Here is a 15,715-nt window from a genome sequence, read left to right on the forward strand (position 1 = left end):
AAGTCTTTTTTAAATAAAATTGATTAAAAAGATATAATTGAAAGAATGTTGAAAAGTGTTTTTATTATATATTTTTGTTGGTAAAAGGTAACAGTTTGATAACACCAGTTTGAGAAAATGGCTCCTATTTTGCATTTCAATTTGAATCGAAATTTTCTCTGTTTAGCAACTTTAATATTCTGCATTTCGAAATTTATACAAGTATTTAAAATGTTACCGCCCTAAAGTATGCCACTTTTTTCAATTTAATCTTATTCACCTTTAATATAATGCTGCCAGATTGTAAAAGCTAAGGCATTCTTATTCAAGGGAATTTTTAATTGAAAATATATTTACTTATATAATTTTTGGATATATTATTTATATAATTGTGCAATTAACAAAACTAAAGGCGCTTCAAAACTTCGCTATAGATCCCTCACAGTAATTGTTCTAAGTAATATTGTCTAATAGTCAGGACAAGCTTATAACGTAGTCCAGACTATGGAAAAAAATATAGTCAATACTATGGACTAAACAATTGTCTAGACTATAGCCTATACAGTAGTTTAGTCGAGTCTATGTATAAACTAGAGAAGAACATAGTCAAGACCATAAACATGACTATATTCTACACTTTGGATTAGACTTTGGTCTCGGTTATAATCAAGACTACAAACTTTAGCTTAAATCCAGATTATAGACCAGATTATAGCCCAGACCAAACTAAAGTCTAGATTATAAACTGGGGTGTAGTCCAGTTTATAGACTAGACTATTATATTGACTATTAGTTAGTTAGTAGGTAAGTAAGTTAGTTAATTAGTTAGTTAGTTAGTTAGTTAGTTAGTTAGTTAGTTAGTTAAAACTAAACATTGTTAATTACTGCTTTTACGAGCTCCCAAGTCTTGTATGTGCTTCTTTTTCTCTTATAATTCAAAGCTATAGGCACTTCAAAACTTCGTTTTACCTCTTTCATAGTAATTGTTCTATGTTATTTTGTCTGATATCAGGACAGACTGATAACGTATTACAAACTATAGGAAAGCTATAGTTTGGACTATAAACTAAACAATTGTATAATCAAGACTACAAACTTTAATTTAAGTCCAGATTGTAGACCAGATTACAGTCCAGACCAAACTAAAGTCCAGATTATAAATTCGGTTGTAGTCCAATCTATAGACTAGACTATTGTCTTGACTATTCCATAGTTTAAACTAGGCTATAGTCCAAACTTTTGGCCTCGGTTATAGTCAAGACTACAAAAAAGGCTTTAGTCCAGATTATAGATCAGACCAAACTAAAGTCCAGATTATAAACTCGGGTATAGTCCAGTCTATAGATTAGACTATTGTCTTGACAATTAATTACTTAGTTAGTTAGTTAGTTGATTAGTTTCTTAGTTATTTATTTATTTAGTTAGTTAGTTAGTTAGTTAGTTAGTTAGTTAGTTTGTTAGTTAGTTAGATAGTTAGTAAGTCAGTCTGTTAGTTATTTACTTAGTTAGTAAGTTAGTAAGTTAGTTAGTTAGTTAGTTAGTTAGTTAGTTAGTGTGTTAGTTAGTTAGATAGTTAGTAAGTCAGTCAGTCAGTCAGTTAGTTATTTACTTAGTTAGTTAGGTAGTTAGTTAGTTAGCTAGTTAGTTAGTTAGTTAGTTAGTTAGTTAGTTAGTTAGTTAGTAAGTCAGTCAGTCAGTTAGTTAGTTAGTTAGTCAGTTATTTAGTTATTTAGTTAGTTGGTTAGTTAGTTAGTTAGTTAGTAAGTTAGTTAAGTTAGTTAAGTTAGTTAAGTTAGTTAAGTTAGTTAAGTTAGTTAAGTTAGTTAAGTTAGTTAAGTTAGTTAAGTAAGTTAAGTTAGTTAAGTTAGTTAAGTTAGTTAAGTTAGTTAAGTTAGTTAAGTTAGTTAAGTTAGTTAAGTTAGTTAAGTTAGTTAAGTTAGTTAAGTTAGTTAAGTTACTTAAGTTAGTTAAGTTAGTTAAGTTAATTAAGTTAGTTAATTAGTGTGGCATCCGGTAGGTTAGTGGTTAGTGTTCTAGTCTGGTAGTCCGGAGGTGGTGGGTTCGATAGAGGCCTAGTTAGTTAGTTACTACTAACTAACTAGTTACTTAGTTAGTTACTTAAAGTAAACTAGTTACTTAGTTAGTTAGTTAAAGTAAAGCTAACTATTTTTCCTTGTTTCTAGTGTACTAATTCTCACCGTTTCTAAGGTATTCTGAGATAAAAAGTGAATCTTGGTCCACCCTAATATACAAGGTATAAAAACAGTTGCATCTAGTAAAATTCCATTAAGCTAATTACCTAACAAACTTCGCAAAACATATGTTAATTATTAGTAAATAGAGGGAGAAATCATTCCCTTCTCATACGAATGAATGATTTAGTTTTTAGGTGGACCCAGAATAAGGACGTTGTGATTAAAGCAATCAACTACTAAAACTGAAAGTGTTAACAACATAACGTTTTTTAACGTTGAAATAATATTCTTTATTAAAAAAATGAGAGGAAAAACAGCGGCGTTTTCAAGTGCAAAATTTACTAAATATATTTATTTAATATTAATCGTTTTAATGCAGTTAACACTATTAACTGTTGCTAGTATGTTGTTTTATTTAAAAACGTTATATTTTTAAAGTTCTTAAATAAATTATAAGTTTTAAAATACATACAAATCTATATATATTGGCGAATAAATTATATACATATATTTATATAATTGATCTCATATATTTTAAGATATTAAATGCATACAATGTGGTGGCAAGGAAGAAATTTGCAGTACAGACCTTAAAGAAGAACCTAAAGATTGTCCTGATAACCATCAGACAAAATGCTTTACTCAAATTGGTAAGTTTCCAAATCCACACTCTTCTAGTTTAGAGATTGGACTAAATTCTAATCAATAGTCTGGACTATACTAGTCCTTTCTCTGGACTATAGTCTAGTAGGGTTCTATAAATCGACTTTTGAATAATCGAACAATCGACTTTTGTCGAAAAAAGTCGAAAAGTCGAAGTCGACTATTTTGTTCCAAAAAAGTCGATAACTCGACTATTGTTTGTGAAAAAAGTCGAAAAGTCGATTTTGTTAATAAAAGTCGAAAAAAAACCGAAAAGTCTGAAAGTCGAAAAAGTCGGAAAAAGTCGAAAAAAGTCGAAAAAAGTCGAAAAAAGTCGAAAAGTTGGTAAAAGTCGGAAAAAGACGGAAAAAGACGAAAAATCGAAAATTGTAGAAACAAGTCAAAAATAGTCGGAAAACCCCGAAAATAGTCAAAAAGTCGAAAAAAGTCGCATAGTCGAAAAGTCGACTATTTATAAAATACCTATAGTCTAAAAGTCGACTTTTATGAAAAAAAAGGTCGAAAAGTCGACTTTTAACTAAATGAAAAAAGTCGAAAATTCGACTTTTCGTTTCAACTATAGAACTCTATAGTCTAGTATTTAGTCTGATCTTCAGTAAGTAGCTTAAACTATAGTCTAGACTAGTTTAATTTCAAAATAAATTTCCTTTTTAAAAGCTGAAATCGAGGGTTAATTTGACAGTTAACAAACACCATATTATTAATTTATTTTTCCCAGATACCACTGGCAACATTGAAAGAGGATGTAAAACTGATGATGAAGCCAAAACATGTAAGGAAGAAAACAATTGCATTATCACTGATGAGGGAAAAAACCATCAATTTATTTGCAAAAAATGTTATGCAACCGATAAAGAGTGCTCACAAACCGATATGAATATTAACGATCTGAAATACTATCAAATCTGTGAAGAGGGTATGAAGAAATGTATAAAGAAAGTCGATGAAAAACTTGTCGTTAGAGGTTGTGCCACTGAGACTGATATCATCAAGTGTACCAATGCAAATGTCTGTGAAATATGTGGCCGTATCAATTGCAATTCTGGCATATTTCCAAAAAAACGTATAATTTGCTATCAATGCACTGGTAGCAGTTGCCTAGATGTTAATGTTAATAATATAGTTTCCAAAGCCTGTGCTAATTACGAAGAGGACGATCAATGCTATACCATAGCCAAGAGTGAGACCGACATGATACGTGGTTGCAAGTCCGATAGAACGGCTAATCCATGCTCTGATGCTGCTGAGGGTTGTGCCTATTGTTCCACCGATAATTGCAATCATTTAAAGTATAAATATAAACAAGTACTCATGTGTCATCAGTGCAGCAGTGATGATCAGGAAAACGAATGTTTCAAAACACAAACTAGTCAGGTATTTGAGGATTGTAAAAATGAACTTTTTTACAATCAATCCGAATACTGTTATCTCCATATGAATGTCTTAAAAATTGAACGTGGTTGTCTTCATGATCGACCGCTGCTAACAGTTGACAATTGCCATGATGATGAAAATTACATCTGCTATAAGTGCAATCATGCAAATGGTTGCAATAGTAACGAGAAATATCCCTAAAGACAATCGAAAAAAATCTCTTCTGTTACACAAAATATTATTTTAAATAAAAATTTGTTTTATTACTTTTCTATTCTATATATATTTCCGATATAGCATAGGTTATCGTCTGGTCTATAGAGCACTTTAAAATCTGTACTATAAGATACCGTCATGACTTTGCCATTATCTAGTGTATAGCCTTAATCTGAAGTGTGTTCTATAGACTAATATACAATGTGAACGATATTCTAGTCTATATTCTTGACTATAGTCTCAATAATAATGTGGTCTACAGAATGGACTATAAACTAGTCTATCGTCTTGTTTTTAGTTTGTTTTATAGTGTAATCGAAATTCTGGACTAAAGCCTTATTTAAAGTTTGATCTATATTTAAGTTTAAATCCTATTCTATAGTCTTGTCTATAGTCTGCAGTAAGTTTGAGTTTATATTGTAGACTATAGTATATAGTGTGGTCTATTTTTTTTAACCATAATAAAATGTGTAATCTGGACCATAGTATATGCCATCATAATCTATGTCGTAAGTATTGGCCTCAGGTAGGTTAGAGGGTAGTGTTCTAATCGGGTAGAGATGATGGGTCTAATCTAATCTATCTATCTATCTATCTATCTATCTATCTATCTATCTATCTATCTATCTATCTATCTATCTATCTATCTATCTATCTATCTATCTATCTATCTATCTATCTATCTATCTATCTATCTATCTATCTATCTATCTATCTATCTATCTATCTATCTATCTATCTATCTATCTATCTATCTATCTATCTATCTATCTATCTATCTATCTATCTATCTATCTATCTATCTATCTACCTAACTAACTAACTAAACTAATAACTTACTAACTAGCCGATTAAGCTATGTCCGTCTGTGTTTCTGTAGACCCCATATATATTCAACATCCAAAACTTTAATAATTGATTTTGTCTTTCCGTTTGTAACACATCGAAATATCGGTCAGAGACCCACAAAAGTATACATAAATATTCTGGGTTTTTATTTAATTCTATCTATCTGTTAAAAGTACTATTGGGTCCGAATGGAATTAGCTAGATGACTTATGTCAAAACCTCTATACCGAATTTTATCAGGATCGGTTCTTAATACAATTAAAATAACACTCTTTCATTTTTAATTTTATTAATATTTTTTGTTTATATTTAGTTAAAGTTTAAATTATTTACACTTACACGAAAATAATTGTTTATAAATTGTTTATTAATGATAAATTGTAATTTATATATATGTATGTATATAATATTTGTTTCAAATAATTACAAATACTGTATGTAAGCAGAATAAGTAATTAAATAAAATTTAAAATAAAAAGAAACTAAATAAATTGTTAAAATCATATATACAATAATAAAAATTATTAATAAAAACAAAAAATCAAAATTTATTTCAAATCATATTTACTTGCAGCATTATTCCACTAATTAGGCGGGGATTTTGTACTGGATATAATGAAATTTGCTAAAGATCTTTTAAGGTTATGATTTTGAAAAAAAAAGTTTAAAAGTTTTGTTAAATTTTTGCAAAATAATAATTAAAAATTAAAAGAAAAAACTTAAATGGCACTAAAATAAAAAAAATGGAAAAATTAAAATAAAATGTTTAGAAAAAAATGGTTTTGAAATTTTAAATAAAAGTAAAAATTTAAAAAAATATATATATTTATTTATAACTAAAACAATAAACATACACAATTAAACTAACTATTAAATACAAAGTTAATTAAAAAAAACATTTAAAACATTAATTAAAAAGAACTATTTAGAGGAGAAAAATTTTTAAAATTAAACAAAAAAAAAACAATTTATTTAAAAAAATAAATAACTTTAAATATTTCTGTTTTTGTAAAATATTGCAAAAATTTGTATTATTTATGTTTTTAAAAAAATTATGCGTTTTTTTCAATAACAATATAAAAGCATAAGTATAGTGGTTTTTTAATAAAAGAACTTATAAAGAAATTAATTGCTTAGAAAAAAAGTAACAAAATATCGGGGCGCAAGTTTAAAATCAAACTTGAGAATATTTCAATTGAAAGTTTGTGATGAAGTCTATAGTTCTGTAGATACCCCACAGAAAAGTGACTGTGGAACTAGGCCTAGAAGTGTGTTGGCGATAAAAGAATCAAATACAAAATGGATCAATGGATCTTGCCATATTCTTACTCATATGAATGTATCTGATATTTTCTCTTGAATATATCGTTTCTTGTTCGAATGATATCTGAAAAGTTCCCTAATTTGTTCAGAAGTATGCAGACATGGCTCTGTTTATACCTTCAATTGAATCTTCGTTATTTATGTGAAAACATTTTATCTTTAATAATTACTTTTTAATTGAACAATATATAACTTTGATCGTAGAACTTTATGTGAATCAAATCAGTGATAAAACCTTGACATTTATTTAAACCATTTTCAACTTCAATTGTAGTTCTTTACGGCTTCCGAATTCGACGTCAATTTCTCCTTATTTCAACGAAGATCTGATATTACTTTATACGATCTTTATGTGCAAAAACTTTATAAATTGTGGTCTTTGTGTGGACCAAATATAACTTTAATCGTAGAATTGTCGGCAGTATACATTTAACATTAACCTTCACCAATAAGTCATAAAAATGTAACAGTATAATGGATCAAATCCACTACAATTGCAGTTCTTTAAGGCGTCTGAATTCAATGTCAATTTCTCTTTATTTAAACGAAGATCTGCTATTACTTTATACGATCTTTATGTGGAAAAATTTTAACTATAATTTGTGGTCTTTGTGTGCACCAAACATAACTTTAATCATAGAGCTGTCGGCAGTTTAAATTTATCATTAAACATTGACTAATATGTGATAATAATGTATCAGTAAATCTTGATACTTAATAAACCCAAATATTTCTTCAAAAGCAGATCTTAACGGGCCCAAAATTTGCTGTCAATTTCTTTTTATGTGATCGCAATTTTCCATTTAAACTTTGGTCTTTATATGGAATAAAATAACACATTTTCGTAGTCCAAACTTTACTGTAATCTTTGGTTTTTTTAAAGCAAAATTTTAAATTTAATTTTGGTCTCTTTATGTGGACCATATGCAACTTTAATCTTTATGTGGACCATATGCAACTTTAATCGTAGATCTAAATGCAATATAAATTTAACATTAAACTCGTAAAAGTGTATCAGTAAATCATAATTCTTTACGGGATTTCAAAATTGAAGTCAATTGATTCTTTTGTGGTCCAAATTTTAAGCAAATGTTTATTCTATATTTGAAGGAGATTTAACCACAATTGCAGATCTTTATATGATCCAAATTTCGATCTTTATGTGAAAAAACTTTAACATTAATTTGAGATCTCTATGTGATTCAAGTAAAACTTTAATTGTAGAACTTTTTGCAGTTTAAATTTAATAATAGGTGAATCAAATTTAACATAAATGTTTATCTGATCGAAATTTGATCTATATGTGCTTTACATTCGGTTCGATTTTAAATTCTATCAAGGTTCTTATGTGGAAAAAGTTCTCACTTCAAATTTGGTCTAATTTTTATTTCATTCTATAGTCTTTATATGGATCAAATTTCACTTTTTTGTTATGTCTTTACATAGTCCAGATTGGTATCATATTTAGGTCTTTATGTTGACTTAATTTTTTAGGACCTTATGTGATAGAAAAAAGATCTCTTTGTAAACCATATTTAACTTTGATCTTTAATATTTTGTGATTGAAATTCGGTCCGATTTTAAATTTTATCATGGTCTTTATGTTGAAGAAGTTTTCACTTCAAATTTGGTCTAATTTTTACTTCATTCTATCGTCTTTATATGGATCAAATTGAACTGTCTTTACATAGTCCAGATTGGTATCATATTAAGGTCTTATGTTGACTTAATGGGACTTTAATTATAGAACCTTATGTGATCCAAACAAGGTCTCTATGTAAACCATATTTAACTTAAATAACAGACCTTTCAGCTGTAGGTCTACACCTCGCGTTCTACGTTTTCTCGCATTCTATGCGTCTGTCAAAGAAGTAAAATCAATGTATTTGTATGCTGAATGCTTTGACGCGTAGAATGCTTAAAGTAGATCTACTTTCAACTTTTATAAGCGTCACAAGCGGCGCACGAACATGTCAGCTGATTTTGACATTTTATATTCTTTATTTAATGCGTATTTATCAATTTGAATAAAATAAAATGACTTTAGTGATGACAAATATATATATAAAAGCTGTTGAAAAAAGACCTTCACGAGCTCATAAGTTTACTTGATTTACAGAGTTACTTAAACTTGAATTAAACTTTTGTCAGATCAAAACTCATGTTAAATCTTTCGCGTTTATATAGTTTCAATTTAACTTTAATCTTTTGCCTTAATATAGACCTTGGATAACTGAAATTGTAGGACTTTAGATAGTTTTCATTTGATTTCAAGTGCAGCAAATAATAACATGAGAAAAACTAATTTCAATTATAAATTTGAACTTCAATTCAGAGAGAAACGATGAAGGAATTCGAGAATTTAAAAAGGACAAGAATTAATCCCTTAATAAGTTCTTTTTTTTGGAGTTTTTCAGTTATAAAATGTTTAATAATATAAATTTTTATTATTTTCTAAGATTCATGTATGTTTGTTAAATTTTTTTGATTATGTTTTATAAGATTTAATTATATTTTTTTTTTGTATGTATATATGTATAAAATTTAAACGTTAAATAGATGATTATGATGATAATTAATATGTATGTATATAGTAGTATAGTAAAATTGTGATGTATATATGTATGTTAATCATTTTATATTAATCAAATCAATAAAATGTGATGTGTTTGTGTGGTTTTATTATGAAATCCCTAAATGTTTTCATTTCTTTTACATTAAATTTTAAAAAAATTAACAAGAAAATTATAAAGAATTGAACAAAAAAAGAAAAATTTTTCCAGTATCAAACTTAAAAATTTTCTTTTAGTCTTAAACTTAGTTTTTAAACTATTTTCTTTTAAATACCACTTTTTTAAGATTTCTTACTTAATAGTTTAAAACATAAAATTATAATATTATTAATTAATAAAAAAATACAATAAACTAAATATTAAAATAGTTATGTCGACTTTAAAGCTTAATATGTTTTTGGGTCATATTTCTTTAAGCAAAAAAAATTTGTTTGTCTATTAAAGGAAGACCCCAGTTTAAATAAGGAAATTTATTGAAAAATGGCAGCTCTCTGTTGAAACAATAAACGCCGATTTGCTTTTTCCTCATCCTGGCGACGCCTTTCCTCTTGTTCTTGTCGAATTTCATCATGAAATTTATTAGTTCTTAATTGTTGTTCGATTTTCGCTTCGAAGAAACTTTTGGCACCACTTACGCCCACTTCTTCTACACTGATTTCGGTTAGGCGGGCCAAGGCGTTAAGGCCAGAGTCAGAGTCTAATTCACCGGCTTGTGCTTTGCGATAGATTAATAAAAATTCTCTGAAAGAGATTTTACCATCATTATCCTCATCGACTTCTTTGATCATGTCCTTAAGACCCAAATGGGTTTGAGGTGCGCCCAATTTTTCCATCATATATTTTAATTCGGTCAAATCTAAATAACCATCATGACCAATATCGTAGCTGCAGAAAAGAGAAAAAATGGTATTATTAAAAAGTGATCACTGAAATATTTTTCTTTAAAATTTCGTATTAATTTACAGGTAAGAACTATAGCTAGGGCTACAGTTATAATAATAGATTAAACTGTAGTTAGGACTATATGTTTGAATATATAATAGACTATTAGACTTATAACTAGACTATAGACTAAATTGTAGACTAGAATATAGACTAGACTATAGATTTGACTATAGACTAGACTAGACTATAGACTAGACTATAGACTAGACTATAGACTAGACTACAGACAAGACTACAGACAAGAGTATAGACAAGACTATAGCACAAGACTATAGACTAGACTATAGACTAGACTATAGACTAGACTATAGACTATAGACTAGACTAAACTACAGACTAGACTATAGACTAGACTATAGACTATACTATAGACTATACTATAGACTATACTATAGACTATAATATAGACTATACTATAGACTATACTATAGACTATACTATAGACTAGACTATAGACTAGACTATAAACTAGACTATAAACTAGACTATAAACTAGACTATAGACTAGACTATAGACTAGACTATAGACTAGAATATAGACTAGACTATAGACTAGACTATAGACTAGACTATAGACTAGACTATAGACTAGACTATAGACTAGACTATAGACTAGACTATAGACTACACTATAGACTAGACTATAGACTAGACTATAGACTAGACTATAGACTAGACTATAGACTAGACTATAGACTAGACTATAGACTAGACTATAGACTAGACTATAGACTAGACTATAGACTAGACTATAGACTAGACTATAGACTAGACTATAAACTAGACTATAGACTAGACTATAGACTAGACTATAGACTAGACTATAGACTAGACTATAGACTAGACTATAGACTAGACTATAGACTAGACTATAGACTAGACTATAGACTAGACTATAGACTAGACTATAGACTAGACTATAGACTAGACTATAGACTAGACTATAGACTAGACTATAGACTAGACTATAGACTAGACTATAGACTAGACTATAGACTAGACTATAGACTAGACTATAGACTAGACTATAGACTAGACTATAGACTAGACTATAGACTAGACTATAGACTAGACTATAGACTAGACTATAGACTAGACTATAGACTAGACTATAGACTAGTCTATAGACTAGAATATAGACTAGACAATAGACTAGACTATAGACTAGACTATAGACTAGACTATAGACTAGACTATAGACTAGACTATAGACTAGACTATAGACTAGACTATAGACTAGACTATAGACTAGACTATAGACTAGACTATAGACTAGACTATAGACTAGACTATAGACTAGACTATAGACTAGACTATAGACTAGACTATAGACTAGACTATAGACTAGACTATAGACTAGACTATAGACTAGACTATAGACTAGACTATAGACTAGACTATAGACTAGACTATAGACTAGACTATAGACTAGACTATAGACTAGACTATAGACTAGACTATAGACTAGACTATAGACTAGACTATAGACTAGACTATAGACTAGACTATAGACTAGACTATAGACTAGACTATAGACTAGACTATAGACTAGACTATAGACTAGACTATAGACTAGACTATAGACTAGACTATAGACTAGACTATAGACTAGACTATAGACTAGACTATAGACTAGACTATAGACTAGACTATAGACTAGACTATAGACTAGACTATAGACTAGACTATAGACTAGACTATAGACTAGACTATAGACTAGACTATAGAGTAGACCATTGACTTGAATAAAGGACAGACTATACTATCTTATATCCTGTAAATTCCCGTAATATCTAATATCGAAATATCCATAAAGCAATAAATCATGTAAACATTACTTTAAACTTCTGGTCTTAGTTTTGAAATTGAAACCTTTTCACCAAACCTAACCTCGAACTTAAGAGAAAACATACATTTGAACAATAATTTCTTTTAAAATGAAAAAAAAAATACACAAAGATCAGTGGAAATGTCAAAACCTCAAAAACCAACATTTCCTTCTCTAAATGCGGCTGCATAGTTTCAAATTAACTACAATAAAAACAAAAAAATTTTCCAGTTTTTCACCACCTGAGCAACAATGTGTAATGATGATAGTCATCATCAATGTTTATGTTTTTTTTTATCAAAAATAACATATTAAACAACAATTATGTAAAATCGGGAGGTAGGGAGATTGAAAAAAAAATGAAAATGTTTAACTTCCGCCAACAGATGTACAACAAAAAGCAAACAACAATTGCAAAATGAAGATGAGTAAAAAAATTGCAATAATGTTTCAAGTTTTCGCAGAAAAACCAAATGCTCAATGGTTTGGAAAAGTGCATAATTAAAGATTTCAAATGTAAACAGACAATCTGCAAACAAATTGCGTGTTTTAGTAATTAAAAAAACAAAACTATAATAAATAATGGATGAGTTTAATAATTAAATAAAACTATTGTACAAGAGTAAAAATATAGAATTTGTAATATAAGTTTTAATTAAACATAAATTAAACCTTAGTTAACTAACTCTTACCAAATAGCATATTGTTAAGTGCTACGGATAAACTAGAATATAGACTGGACTGTAAACTGGACTAGACGATATACTTCACTATAGACAATAGACTAAACTACAGACTAGACTATAGACTAGACTATAGACTAGACTATAGACTAGACTATAGACTAGACTATAGACTAGACTATAGACTAGACTATAGACTAGACTATAGACTAGACTATAGACTAGACTATAGACTAGACTATAGACTAGACTATAGACTAGACTATAGACTAGACTATAGACTAGACTATAGACTAGACTATAGACTAGACTATAGACTAGACTATAGACTAGACTATAGACTAGACTATAGACTAGACTAGACTATAGACTAGACTATAGACTAGACTAGACTATAGATTAGACTATAGACTAGACTATAGACTAGACTATAGACTAGACTATAGACTAGACTATAGACTAGACTATAGACTAGACTATAGACTAGACTATAGACTAGACTATAGACTAGACTATAGACTAGACTATAGACTAGACTATAGACTAGACTATAGACTAGACTATAGACTAGACTATAGACTAGACTATAGACTAGACTATAGACTAGACTATAGGCGAGACTATAGACTAGACTATAGGCTAGACTATAGGCTAGACTATAGGCTAGACTATAGGCTAGACTATAGACTAGACTATAGGCTAGACTATAGGCTAGACTATAGGCTAGACTATAGACTAGACTATAGGCTAGACTATAGGCTAGACTATAGACTAGACTATAGGCTAGACTATAGACTAGACTATAGGCTAGACTATAGACTAGACTATAGGCTAGACTATAGACTAGACTATAGGCTAGACTATAGACTAGACTATAGGCTAGACTATAGACTAGACTATAGGCTAGACTATAGACTAGACTATAGGCTAGACTATAGACTAGACTATAGACTAGACTATAGGCTAGACTATAGACTAGACTATAGACTAGACTAAAGACTAAACTATAAACTAAACTATAGACTAGACTATAGACTAGACTATAGACTATACTATAGACTAGACTATAGACTAGACTAGAACATAAATAGGACTAAACTATAAACTATAGACTAGACTAGACTATAGAATAGACTATAGGCTAGACTAGAACATAAACAGGACTATACCCTGGACTATACTAGATTATAGACTAGACCATGGACTACAGTCAGGACTATAGATTAGATAATAGAGAGTAATAGAGACCAGATATAAGTTGGTGATAAGAATTCGACTTTAAACACTTGGTCTTTAGTCACGTTTATAATGATCTTAGACTTTAATCCTTTGACTTTATTCGATAACAAAATATTATTAACTGGAGGTTTCTTTAAAGCAAAAATTTTTGGGTTCGGCGCAAATATTCTTCATAACAAAACCAAAAAATGTTTCCCAAATCGCACGAGCCAAAGTGCAAGTTGACAACAGAAACAAGTTTTTAGTTTGAAAATATAAAGGAAAAACAAAAATAAAAAGTTGGCAATTTATTTCCAAAGTTTAGCATGATGAGGTAAATTTGTACACAAACAAACAGTGTGACAAAGAATTGCAACAACAAAATTATATATTAAGTCAATATTCCTTGAGTGACTACACATTTTTTTTGGTTATACTGTTAAGACAGTTTTTTTTAACCAACCTTATTTTAAGCCCATAACATAAAGCACACTTGCATTTACAATCCAAGGATGTTGCAGCACACTCTAAATGTTTTGTTTTGCACATGCTAGTGGCGTGGATGAAACAAGTTTCTTGAAGATCGCCTTCACCTTCAATTCACAATAAATAGAAATAAAACCAACACATTCTGCTGCGATCATGGAGTGTGTGAGCGAGCAAGTGACAGGAAAAACTTGTTTTTGGTTTTTTGTGTTTTTTTGTTGCCCATAGCTGCGCAGTCTATAAACAAACGTTTTTAAGGAAGAAACAAGACATTTAAGGCCACGGTCAGTGAACACACATTGTGCTGTGTTCACTGTGGTAGTGTGGCATACTAAGAGTACTAACTAACTAGTTAGACAAAGTTTGCGTGGACTTTGATGCAATAAGTTTAATTTACACCATTTCCTAAGAAAATCGTTTTGATTTGATCTTTTTAACTTATAAAAAAAAACTTTTTCTTGTAAAGATCTCCCTAAAGTTTATTTAAAAAAATCTTCTAAAAGCTTTGTTTTAGTAATTCTCAAAATTTTTAATAAAATTTTTACGGATTTAATTTCTAAATGGTGTAATTGTATATGTATTGCGCTATCCTCACCTAGCCAGACTCTTGACTAAAACGTCTTTCTTGTGTTTTTACCTAAAACGATCATGCAACAAAATGACGCGACAAAATGTTGTTGCTTTTATTGCGTAAAAAAGTAAAATTTCATGGTCCTTATTACGAGATGCTTTTAGTGTATTTTTTTGCAATTTCTTTTTCAATGGAAAATCATTAGAAGTTAATAGACAATAAACCGGCGCAATAGCCGGTAAACTGGTTAAACTTTCAATTTCATTATGATTGAAAGAGAAATAATGAAGACAACCATTTTTTACACATGTAGTTAATTAAATGTATATTTGTATGTTTTGTTGTCATTATTATAAAAATTACATTATCAATGGATCTGTTACACATTAGTGAATTTATTATGTTGATAACAGCACTAATTACTAAAAGAGTATAGTGTTGTAGTTTTGAGTTATTCGAGTATTTCATTGGGCGAAACATAAATACCGGACTGTATATTAGACCTGACTATGTAGTATACTATGTACACCGGATTTTAAAGGGGAACTCTAGACAGAATTTGGGATTCGATTCTGACGAGCAACTAACTAACCGACTGACTAACTATCTAACTAGCTACCTAACTAACTAACTAACTAACTAACTAACTAACTAACTAACTAACTAACTAACTAACTAACTAACTAACTAGCTACCTACCTACTTACCTAACTAACTAACTAACTAACTAACTAACTAACTAACTAACTAACTAACTAACTAACTAACTAACTAAATAACTAACTAACTAACTAACTAACTAACTAACTAAC

General features: G+C 29.2%; 2 protein-coding genes across 2 annotated transcripts; one reads left to right on the forward strand and one right to left on the reverse strand.

The window, feature by feature from the left end:
• The first annotated feature begins 2,475 nt into the window (after nucleotides 1-2,475).
• LOC111678392 lies at nucleotides 2,476-4,784 on the forward strand. Its single transcript, XM_023439737.2, has 3 exons — nucleotides 2,476-2,575; nucleotides 2,714-2,824; nucleotides 3,556-4,784. Exons 1-3 carry the CDS (start codon nucleotides 2,476-2,478, stop codon nucleotides 4,410-4,412), a joined length of 1,068 nt encoding a protein of 355 aa, XP_023295505.2. The 3' UTR covers nucleotides 4,413-4,784.
• Nucleotides 4,785-9,415: 4,631 nt separating this feature from the next.
• Nucleotides 9,416-10,065, reverse strand: LOC111678418 (EF-hand domain-containing protein D2 homolog; the record flags this gene model as incomplete). Its single annotated transcript, XM_046948132.1, has 1 exon — nucleotides 9,416-10,065. A coding segment is annotated over one exon (423 nt), but the record flags the coding sequence as incomplete, so codon positions are not given.
• Between the last annotated feature and the right edge of the window lie 5,650 nt (nucleotides 10,066-15,715).

This window comes from Lucilia cuprina, chromosome 2 (genome assembly GCF_022045245.1).
Source record: "Lucilia cuprina isolate Lc7/37 chromosome 2, ASM2204524v1, whole genome shotgun sequence".
NCBI lineage: Eukaryota > Metazoa > Arthropoda > Insecta > Diptera > Calliphoridae > Lucilia > Lucilia cuprina.

Coding starts and splice junctions, on each gene's coding strand:
- LOC111678392 (XM_023439737.2), top strand. CDS start 2,476: ATGAGAGGAAAAACAGCGGCGTTTTCAAGTGCAAAATTTACTAAATAT. Junction 2,576..2,713: donor AACACTATTAACTGTTGCTA/GTATGTTGTTTT, acceptor ATATATTTTAAG/ATATTAAATGCATACAATGT. Junction 2,825..3,555: donor AAAATGCTTTACTCAAATTG/GTAAGTTTCCAA, acceptor TATTTTTCCCAG/ATACCACTGGCAACATTGAA.